This window comes from Triticum aestivum, chromosome 5B (assembly GCF_018294505.1).
Source record: "Triticum aestivum cultivar Chinese Spring chromosome 5B, IWGSC CS RefSeq v2.1, whole genome shotgun sequence".
Lineage (NCBI taxonomy): Eukaryota > Viridiplantae > Streptophyta > Magnoliopsida > Poales > Poaceae > Triticum > Triticum aestivum.
In genome coordinates, this window is record NC_057807.1 from 216,655,118 (window position 1) to 216,666,977 (window position 11,860).

The following is an 11,860-nucleotide window of genomic DNA, read 5'->3' on the forward strand; positions in this document are numbered from 1 at the left end:
GGCGGTTGATGCTCTTCTTTTGCCGCAAGAAAGCTAATTTTATGAGAAAGATCTGGGCGAAAGATTCACCCCAATCGGAGTTACGGATCTCCGAATATTTAAGAAATGGTGAAGGGGTAGAATCTGAGAACGCAGAAACAGAGAGATAGATCCAATCTCGGAGGGGCTCTCGCCCCTCCCAAGCCATGGGAGCCAAGGACCAGAGGGGAAACCCTTCTCCCATTTAGGGAGAAGGTCAAGGAAGAAGAAGAAGAAGGGGGGCTCTCTCCCCCTTGCTTCCGGTGGCGCCGGAACACCGCCGGGGGCCATCATCATCACCGCGATCTTCACCAACACCGCCGTCATCTTCACCAACATCTCCATCACCTTCCCCCCTCTATCTACAGAGGTCCACTCTCCTGCAACCCGTTGTACCCTCTACTTGGACATGGTGCTTTATGCTTCATATTATTTTCCAATGATGTGTTGCCATCCTATGATGTCTGAGTAGATTTTCGTTGTCCTATTGGTTGTTGATGAATTGCTATGATTGATTTAATTTGCTTGTGGTTATGTTGCTGTCCTTTGGTGCCCATCATATGAGCGCACGCGTGGATCACACCATAGGGTTAGTTGTATGTTGATAGGACTATGTATTGGAGGGCTAGAGTGACAGAAGCTTCAACCTAGCATAGAAATTGATGCATACGGGATTGAAGGGGGACCAATATAACTTAATGCTATGGTTGGGTTTTACCTTAATGAACGTTAGTAGTTGCGGATGCTTGCTAATAGTTCCAATCATAAGTGCATAGAATTCCAAGTCAGGGATGACATGCTAGCAGTGGCCTCTCCCACATAATACTTGCTATCGGTCTAGTAAAGTAGTCAATTGCTTAGAGACAATTTCACAACTCCTACCACCACTTTTCCACACTCGCTATATTTACTTTATTGCATCTTTATCTAAACAGTCCCTAGTTTATATTTACGTGTTCTTTATTATCTTGCAAACCTATCCTATCACACCTACAAAGTACTTCTAGTTTCATACTTGTTCTAGGTAAAGCGAACGTCAAGCGTGCGTAGAGTCGTATCAGTGGCCGATAGGACTTGAGAGAGTATTTGTTCTACCTTTAGCTCCTCGTTGGGTTCGACACTCTTACTTATCGAAAGAGGCTACAACTGTCCCGTATACTTGCGAGTTATCACGTGCCGGCCCAACGCGGTGTGGCATGCTCGCCCATACTGACTTGGTAGCTATAGGATGCCCCTGTAGTAGCACGCCGAGTAGGTGTATCTTCAGCTGCCTCTGCTGATGACCTTGGGGGATGGCGCACCTTGCCGGTGCCCAAATCAGAAGGACGGGCCTGCTGTGTCCCATCCCAGCTACTGACGACAGTCGTAGGGCGGGATGGTTTGCATTTCTGACAGGCAAATTCTCTGCTTCCTTCGCGGAGAAGGAAGCCACAGGGCGTGGCGCTTCCTGGGCGGATCCGGGAAGCGCTTGCCGGGGCTTGTTGCCATGCGAAGCACTTTAGTGGGGAGAACTTGTGGACTCTGTTCTCTAAATGTCAAGTTGCCTGGCCTGTGTGGCATCGCTTGCCGGGCGCCACCGTCAAGGCTAGGTCCGTCGGCCGAGGATACCCTGATTCTCATTGGGCCGACAGTTGTCGTCATAGTAGGTGCAATTGTGGAAGGAAAATCGTCTCAACTCTTGTGATTTGCACCCAAAAAATCCTCCCAAGTATTAGGTGTATAATCAACGATATTCACCTGACCAAATATGCAACTTCTTTCACGTGTCATGGGGCGAATCTATATGTCGTGGCAAGCCTTAGATCATCCCTAGTCCTAGGTGTATAATCATGGGTATGGACCATAATACTCCAAAAGATCAGGTAATAGGTGTATTCAATCCACCAGAGAGACGCATAACCTGATAACCAGCTGGCTTAGGGCATCTCCAACATCGTGCCGCAAAACGCCCGCAAACATCCGGATCGACACGTGTAGACCTTTTTTTCCCATCCAACGTTGTTCTGCATACGTGCGCGGACGCGTCCCCGAGCATCGCCCGCGCTGCATTCAATGCCGGCTCAGAGCGACACAACTAGACTAGGCGACGGGACAACTTCCTAATGCATTGAATCCGGCTGCCCGTCCGTCCGTCTGCCTGGCATTGAATAGGCACGACGGCCGAGTAACCCACTTCGGGCACCGCATTCAAACCGGCGCTTTGCCTGGCTGGCACCCAATATTAAAGCACTGACACACGCACGGCTAAAATTGTACCACCTCCACTTCCCACACTCCACCGTTCACGACCACTTGCAAACCTCCACTCCAATGCGTCCCCTGCTCACAACCTTCTTCTGACGTAATGACATGATCGGCAGTGACTTTGTTTTCATAAATATGGGAGCAACTCTCGTCACCTGCAAGTGATATGTGGGAGCAACTCTCATCGGGGCAGAAGCATGAGATGGTGGCCCTTCCGAATGGCTCGCGGACCCGGTGTGCACGACACATACATGTCGGACTGCCGACGAGTTCGTCGCAGGAGAGCTCGGAGGACGACAACTGGGCGATGGAGGAGGCATCCAACAACAAGCCCGAGCCCACACTGGTCGTCAGCTTCATCATGGCACAGACGCACTTCGAGATCGTCATGGCGGAGGAGGAGGAGCCAAAATAGTCTGCGTCGCCGGGCTCCGTGTCCTGGATGTTGCAGGAGGAGCGACGGTATAACCTCCGCTCCTCGAACATCACCGACTCATGGAGAGACAAACCGTTGACGAGCAGGCGAACGAGGAGGCTGGCTGCCATGGTCGAGGAGAATCCGACGTTCGTGGATGAGTAGTGGGCGTTGTACGAGTCCATGCCTAGTGCCCGCACCATCCGTCGTGAGTGGTGGCGGCTTCGTGTCATGTAGGCAGAGCATGACGCCCTTCGACGAGACCACGGCGGAGGCGGAAACAGAGGCGACGCGGGCGGGAACACTATCAACGTCGGTAGCTCCCACCATTCACGTCAGGCCGCAACAACTATGAGGCCAGCCAGTCCACATCTACCGTGGACCTCACCTCGACCTATGACGTCCACAGCCATGCACACCTACCGTGTACCTCACCTCGACCGGCGACGTCCACGGCCACGCGCCGGACTTTGGCGAAGAGTGGGACGTGGGAGACAGAACCGTCCATGTCCAGGGAAGAGTAGGACATGGGATTAGGATAACCTATGCTATGTTAAAAAATAATGCCATGTCCACTTCTGTAGTTTTGTTTAGCAAGATTTGTCTTATCTTTTTCATGAATTTGGTCTGATTTAAATGCAAATCATCCAGTTTGTTCAATTCGCACACATGCAAATCTTCTGATTTGTTCAATTCGGGCACATCGTTTGATGGCCATTATCCTATCCGGGTCCACGGACAGATAGTGCATCCAATTTGCGGCATGTTATTGGAGATGCTCTTTTTTTTTATATTGAATGGAAATAAACTTGGAAGCGTTGGAGATGCCTTTAGTACTGATAATGAAATTAAGTGGAAATGAACTTGAAGCGAATTATTGTCGTGCGTCTGAGTTTGCGTGTGTGTATGTGGATCTTCACGATTTTACTCAAGTATTATTTTTCTGACACGTGGACAACAGGAACTTTTCCTGATGATATTTTACAATTTTATATGCCGATAACAGTGCAGCGATTCCAAGGGAACAAACACAAGTGCACCGCGGAATCACCAGCTTTGACATAATAGGCTGCCGATACTGTTTTGGTACATTTCAAGCTTTACTGTTTTTTCTTCACTTCCAAAAAGAACATAGAAACCACCCTCAGGAAAACAAAGTAAAGGATTGACCTAAATCTAAATGATACTACAGTACCGAATGAATTTTCTACTGTTGTATGACCAACACCAGCAAGGTAAGTTAGTTACTCCTCATCCGAATCACCGAATGTGATCTTTGTTGATTTAGGAGCATCTGCTGTGATTTCCTTGAAGTGGGAACCATAGATCTTTGATTCCTGCCCAAGAATAATTAGCACATTATGTAAGGTCATTCATGACAGACTGCATCCTCAATTTAAAACACTGCAGCAAATCTTAGAACAGACAGGCTTAACAATACAGCCTCCTTGAAGTAATTTATCATGAATGCTTACGATATGACCTTACAAATGCACTTTTGATCATCAGGCGATATGTTCCGACATCAAGACAGATTTTCACAGTTTTCCCAGGTGTTTGATATTTTACAATCACAATTCAAATTTTAATGAAAATTAGAAACTACTTGGAACGCATTCAGACGTAAAGTTCAACCACATAGGCCAGTAAGAAAAAGGGCAGCCCGGTGCATGTAGCTCCCGCTTGCGCAGGATCCGGGGAAGGGTCCGACCACTTTGGGTCTGTTGTACGCAGCCTTTGTTTCCAGGACTTGAACCTGTGACCTCATGGTCACAAGGTTACCACTGCGCCAAGGTAGGCCAGTAAAAGATAACAAAACCAACAGAACCTTTTAGTAATATAAGAATCTTATATACTAACATCAGAAAATATGCAACATTACGAAAATTATGCATTAGTATCACATTTCAGTTAGTTATTAACCCATTCATAATTTCATATACAATTTCCCCCATGAGGAACATATCAGACAAAGCATGCTGATGTACCAGGTGGACAATCAAATATCGGCCAACATCTTACCAACTTATCATATGGTATTATTGAAACCAAAGGCCATAGGTATAATTATTTATCTGTTGATATAACTGATGTATATGTTATGGTAAATGCAGCTGTCCATACCATGTGTGTTCTTCATATGCTTAAATATAACTTCTAAAAGGAAAATATAAGATGTAAAGTTCCCAGCTAGCCACAAACCTTTTTCTTCACATGTGTGCCAAATTTTGTAAGGGCTGGAGGAACAACCTGATCAGCCTCCCGTAAAACATTGACAAGCTCACCAGCAAGTCCCTGTATATGAGATTAAAACAGCAACATTACATGAGGAGTAACTTTTAACACTTTCAAGGTTTCTCCGTCTCTAGTATATACATGAGTAACTTATAACACTTTCAAGGTTTCTCCGTCTCTAATCTATACATGATCTCAAGTTACCTTGTCCGCTTGAGTGAAGAATGTATGTGCAACACCTTTCTTGCCTGCACGACCTGTCCTTCCAATCCTGTGTACATAATCCTCCGTGGTCAAAGGAAAACTATAATTGATGACAACTTCAACATCAGGAATGTCAAGTCCGCGTGAAGCCACATCCGTCGCAATCTGCAATAATTACAATGTAGTAACACTGACTTGGTGAAACAAGAAAGCCATATAAAAAGTAATATATTGAACTAAAACCATGACAAGAAATATGGAACGGAGGAAGTACTATATAACAAACAAGGGGCAGTGGATAATGTCCAATGGTACCCTATTTCCAACATAAATATATCCATCCAAAACATTCTAATATGTACATTATGTCTCACTTTTATGTTCACATTTTAACTTTCATGAAAATCTTAACATTCTTGTGGGCTGTGAAAGAAAACGAGCCCAAGCACTCCTCTTTCTTATTCTTTTAATGTAGACTACAAACTAACAAAAGAAATCAAAAGAACTTGAGCGAACATGATTCACTCTAGTATCATGCTAGATTTTTTTTTAACTTCACGAATTTTCTACAATCATTGATTTTCACCATCTGCGCTTGGGCGCAGAAAATCCATGTCCCAGCAAACACGCTGACAAATCATAGGATGAAAAGCAAAATAAAGGATAAAATGCAAAGGATGCAATGCTGAGACTTAATATCATGATTTTGCCATACTGCCAGAACGATTATTATATTTGGTAAGCAATTCTCATAATTATATTGGTTAAGTTTATAAGGTTAATCTTTTGAAAGACATTGATAAATAGTTGAAGATATCAATAAGCTCCACAGAAGATTTCTTCAAGGTTCAACCTCAGATCGCAAAATAAGGAAGAGGTTATGTTTAAATGCTAGCCTACAAGCAAACTATTCAGGAGTACATGAAAGTCGGAGAATAAGCATACCATTAAAGGACATTTTCCTTCTTTAAATAAAGATAAGGCTTTTGTTCTATCGTGCTGAGCCTTGTCTCCATGAACAGAAACAGCTTTCCACCCCCTTCAGAATAAACATATATAGATTAAACTAAAGAAGAGGAAATATGTAATAGAAGTATTGACTTGCAGACAAAAAAAATGCTACCTTTTATTAAGCATTGCTTCTACTCGCCCAGCTTCTTTCTTGTACAACACAAAAACTAAAACCCGGTTGCTGTTGCATCAAACACAGGAAGTGAATTTTCTCAGACCCATATTAACAGTTCAGGCCAAAAAAAGGACTACAGGTAAAGTGTTATATATACTGAAAATTCAAGTTTGTGTGAAGCAATATTATTATACTCGACAGATTATCAAATAATACTAAAACTAAATATCGCATATATCCTGAGTCGTAGCATACTGCTGTTCTGAGAAGTTAGCCACAAGAAAAGATTGCTAGAGAGGAGACCAGGACAGCAATGTTTGGAAGCAGTAGAAACTGGGAAGGTAAGAGAACAGGGAAGTATGGATCCGCCAATTGTACTTGACTGCCTGCAAGATCTAAGGGGAGAAGGGTGGGGATATATGCTAGCCTCCAGACCTATGATGGAAATGTACAGGAAGAAAGGTCAAACAATAGATTGATGCGAATCGTGGAATCATTTCTTTGCCAAACTAGGAATCTGAAGTTGAAAATCTGAGAGGGGGATAGGTGGGCTAAATAGTTCTATGATTTCAAGCTGATTAGCTGACCACTGTTTCTATTTAATGACCTTCTCTAAATTGTTGCAGCTTTCATCTGTCTTGCTGATCGGCAACCAGCAGCATGTGAAATTTGTACAGCAATATACCTCTGTGCTCGATGATACTTGTCGAGCAAAGCAACTAATCTTGAATCCCGTGCTCTATCATCCAATACTTCAACAATTTGCATCACATCATGATTAGCTGCGAGATCTTCTGATCCAACAACAACCTACGATAAGGTGTCACAAGGTCAGCAACAAGCAATCAGGTATCATGAAAGGTGAAAACAGAGAAACATTACCTTTATTGGATTCGGATCCATAAACTCTTGAGCTAGCTGGTGGACAGCAAAAGGCCATGTTGCACTGAACATAACCATCTGACGCACTACATTAAGGCATTGTATATTTATGGGTCATATAGAAAAGAAAAGTTGTAGGGCCATTGATACAGAGACATCCAGAAAAAAAATTGGTATCAGTAAGCTGCTAAAGTATAGGCATTGATAAGCAGTAAACGGTGTGAATAGCCATGGCAATTCATTGACTCTTGAATGCAGTCCATGTAGAAGGTCAAAGTACCGAGTACCGACCTATTCCTTCCACACAATACGATCATCACAATTTCTACATCATACTAAACACAGCATGCTCAAACTTCATAGACAGCTTAAGTTTACAACCGAGGGTAAAATGGTAGCAAGCTTATATATCCAGCAAAAAAACACAGGTGCAGGTGCATATCTCTAGTTATTTTGTCATCCCTCTTGCGCTAATGTATGTCAACTTTTTGGCATACATGTGCTCAATACCAAACAAATAGTACTGACATGGTATGTAAAGATAACTGTTAGAAGTAGCTACTAGCTCTCACCCAGGACTCTTCTTTTCTGAAGAGACTTGTTTCACAAATGGGATTCTGTCTTGATGTGCTTCATACACACGTACACAAAAGAGCCACTACTTAGTAGGAAGCTTTATTAGATATCCATACTGCGCAACCTTGTGTTACAAGGAGGACTCTTGGTCCTTTTATAGAGTTACAGACCAACCCTACTAGCTGTCTATTGGTTGGCATTCACTAACTTTACAGCTAATGGTCAACTTGTACTTGCTTCTACTACTCTTTCTTACCAATATGCAATTATCCATAACCTGGACTAGAAACATAATTGTGACAACGTTAATACTAACAATAGCAATGATAGAACAGACCCTGCAGTTCCTGGCCCTACCCGCCCACACATACAAACACACACGGGATAGAGACTAACCCGATGATGTTTGGCTTAAAATCGCCCTGACCTCGGGTTCAAAACCCATATCCAGCATCCGATCTGCTTCATCAAGAACCTACAAAATACAAACATGTCTTAATGGGATACTTGTGAAACTCAATTCGACAATAGAGACAAAATTCAATGCAAGAATGGATGAACTAATGGTAAGCACAATATCGGCAGTAATCCCAAGAAACGCTGCAGGTGACTGCACTGCTGCCATATGCTGATTCATTATGAAACTTTTCATCATGACCACCCTGTGTTTAATTCTAGTCATTGCTGGTTAATTACATCCAAAAGAGAGAAGGGTGTGGGAAGGGGAGGTGCCTTCAGTTATTTTGTTCATACTAATTTGAGTTGTATCACCAACAGTGTTTTTACAATTATGAATTGGGCAACCAGATGGTGTTAAAGAGTATCAGCAAACCTGGAAGTTCAAGCTATGTAAATAACTAAATCAGTTTGTTAAGAATTTAGAATTATGTAAATAACTATTATCATTCTACCACCAACATTTCTTTTTTCACAATTATGAGTTGGGCACCCACATGGTGCTATGAGTATGAGAAAACCTGGAAGTTCAAGTTATGTAAATAAGTAAACCAATTTGTTAATACTATGATCAGTGACAACAGCATGATATGGTTAGGTAAAAAGAAAGTTAAACCTATGGAAATAATTTAAGCATTTTATGTCATACATAGTTATTTTACCGATGACCTATCACTCAACTATCCATGTATGGAAATTTGATTAAACCACGTGACCGTTTTCACGTACAAATGTTCAACAAAACAAGCAACCGTATGCTACAATGTTACTGGAGCCCAATCATGCACTTACTTTTCTTAACATGTATGAGCCGTGTCCTGTATTCAAGATCTTAATATAATGCAATATAGTTTCTGTTAACAGGTATGAGCCTTCTAAAAGAATACTAGAGAACAAACTCCAGAACAAACATAAAATATCACACAATGATGTTCAAGTTACGTCCGTATAAGAATTATTATTTTGCAAATCACAACCACAAATAACAAAAGAACTAACAGAAATACAGTCAACTTACCACAAAAGAAACCTCGTTAAGACGACAAACACCCATTTCAATGAGGTCTTTCATACGACCAGGAGTTCCTATGACTATTTCCTGGTAGAACAGTAACAAAATAAGCGAATGGAAGGCCAGACAACGAAAAAATTCATAAGGCTAACTCTTGGATAGGAAAAACTTCAAATCACGATATGATGAAACAATCAGTAGGGTGAGCAATAAAAAATCGAGTTTGTGTTATCTTACAACTCCAGATTTAAGGGAAGATATTTGGGGTCCTTTTGATGTTCCACCATAGAGGCACACTGAATTTATCCCGCATGGCGCACCAGCTTCAGTAAGTACATCTGCGATCTAACACAGTAATAAAGTGTAAGTCATTTCAGTATATTTAATTCCAAAGAGCCGAGTTCTTATGATAAGAATATGGCAATATCCCAGTTAGCAAAACAGCCTATCTATGACAGTGAAACTGTAGACAAAGGTTAAAACATGATTATGCGATTCCCTTTAAGCTGCTCAGAAAAGATTCAAGAGATAGCATAGCAAGTGGGGTCAAATTGGAAAGAACTGAAAATCATAGATACGGAAAACTGCGCATAAGAGTTGACAATGGCACATGCTTAAGCACTTCAGAAAAACTGCTCCTACCAACCATTCAATATTAATGATTCTGAAAAAGTGGCAGTGGGGCTAAGTAAAAGTGTGTACAAAAAACTCCAAAAAAAACTATGCTACTGACAATGTAAGTAACATGGTCATCCTCATAAATAATTATGCCAAATCAGGGAAGCCACAAAGATATGGCTTTAACTGAAACACTTCAATGAAGAAATATAGAAAGTGCGCAGAGCATCACACGCTAGCTGTATCACGTGTCGTTATTGTTGACGCCAGTAGCTCTAATTTACTGCCACAGCAGATGAATAGCATCTACCCAAAACATTGAAAATGACAGCACAATGAACATGCGGTACAGGTTTACCTGCTGAGCAAGCTCCCTTGTTGGAGCCAGCATGAGGCATCGCGGCAACCCCTTCTTGGCGCCTTTTTCACTCAGCTTCTTCCTGACGTGCATCAGCGCCGGCACACCAAACGCAATAGTCTTCCCTGGCATAGGGAAATTACAACGAACGCAACATATTAACACGGTGAAGAGATAGGATAACGAAACAGGAGCAGAAATTGCAGAATTGTACAGTACCAGATCCGGTGGCAGCGATGCCAATGAGATCGCGGCCATCGAGGAGATACGGCCAGGCTAGCGCCTGGATGGGCGACGGCCGGTCGAACCCCTTGCAGCAGTCGAGCACCTGGGTTGGCAGCGCCGCGGCGGCGAAGGACTTGAGCGGCGCATACTTGGGGTCCGCGAACCCCTTCCCAGTCACCGCCACGCTCTTCTCCACGGACCCTCCTTGATCCGGTTCCTCTGTGGCCACCCCTCTATTGTTGCTGCTCTTGGCCTCTTCTTCCGCCGCTGCCTCCTCGGCCTCTGCCGCTAGCTTCCGCTTCTTGTCCTTCTTGCTCTTTTTATCCCTCTTTCTCTTGTTGGATAGTTCCTCCGCTGCCTCCTCGGCCTCGGCCTCGGCCGCTGGCTTCGGCTTCTTCTCCTTCTTGCTCTTTTTATCCTTCTTTCTCTGGTTGGATGGTTCCTCCTGCATAGAGAGGAGTTTGGGGTCCATGGCGGCGGCGGCGGCGGCGGCGGTGTACGAGGGAAGAGCCGGTGTTCGTGGAAGAGAAAGGAAGGCCGGGGGGAGGTTGATTTTAGGGCACTACGTGAAAATTCATATTTATGAAAAGGGAGCGGCTGGATCTCATCTCACTGTGCGTGCGTTGTGGGCTTCGCAATGTGGGCTGATATTGGGTTGCGTTCTGTGCGTTCAGCCTTGTGCCTGAGTTTATTTTTCCTTTTTTGCACATTGTGAGCAAAACACGGCCGATTCTCATTTGGCGCTCGTCAAATTATATTATTCACGAGGGAGTTTTCCAGAGCCGCAAGCTATGCATTCTTTCATCTCAAGGTACTTACATGAATTGGAAATTGTCAATGAGAAGGAGTTGAAGGTTGCAGCAGCCCAGTGACGAGAAACACAGCTAATGCAAGTAGGCGCCCCCGAGCACCACCACTAAATCATGAAAAAATCAATGTCGATGTGACAGTAAGAGCAGGAAGGGACGGCTCTGCTGCGGTGGTTTGCCGGGATACAAATGGAAATTACTTGGGGAGCTCAACAATTGTGGTACAGGGAGTGGACATCCCATCATTTTGGAGACAATGGGCTTGTGGAGAAGCACTATGTGTAGCCGAGGACCTACTTCTCCAGCAGTTCGCGGTGGCATCAGATGCTAAACAGGTGATCGGTGATATTCAGCAGTGAAGCCAAGAAAAACATGTGGCAATCATCAAAGAAATTGAAGCTATGAGTACTTCCTTTTTCTTGTAATTTTATTTATGATGTATGGACAATAATGTAGAGGCTCAAAAGTTAGCTAGATTTTCTTTGAATTTAGCTCCGGGGCGTCATGTGTGGTTTGGCCAACCTCATGACGCGCGTGTTATTCCACATAATGTGGTCTTTGATCAATAAAGAGTGGGTTGTTACTCAAAAAAAACGATGCTCGTGTGTTGCAATGGGGGAAAAGAATTCATGCTTTGGAATGGAAGAAAAGAGTTCATGCTTTGTGACGGGTGAAACAAATC

General features: G+C 43.4%; 1 protein-coding gene across 1 annotated transcript; it reads right to left on the reverse strand.

Moving 5' to 3' along the window:
- Positions 1–3,712: 3,712 nt before the first annotated feature.
- LOC123111069 (DEAD-box ATP-dependent RNA helicase 5) lies at positions 3,713–10,930 on the reverse strand. The gene is made up of 12 exons (XM_044531745.1): positions 10,364–10,930; positions 10,145–10,269; positions 9,406–9,513; positions 9,175–9,255; positions 8,097–8,175; positions 7,125–7,210; positions 6,928–7,052; positions 6,240–6,308; positions 6,062–6,155; positions 5,117–5,281; positions 4,880–4,972; positions 3,713–4,014 (listed from the first exon to the last, which is right to left on the reverse strand). Exons 1-12 carry the CDS (start codon positions 10,839–10,841, stop codon positions 3,922–3,924), a joined length of 1,596 nt encoding a protein of 531 aa, XP_044387680.1. The 5' UTR covers positions 10,842–10,930; the 3' UTR covers positions 3,713–3,921.
- Between the last annotated feature and the right edge of the window lie 930 nt (positions 10,931–11,860).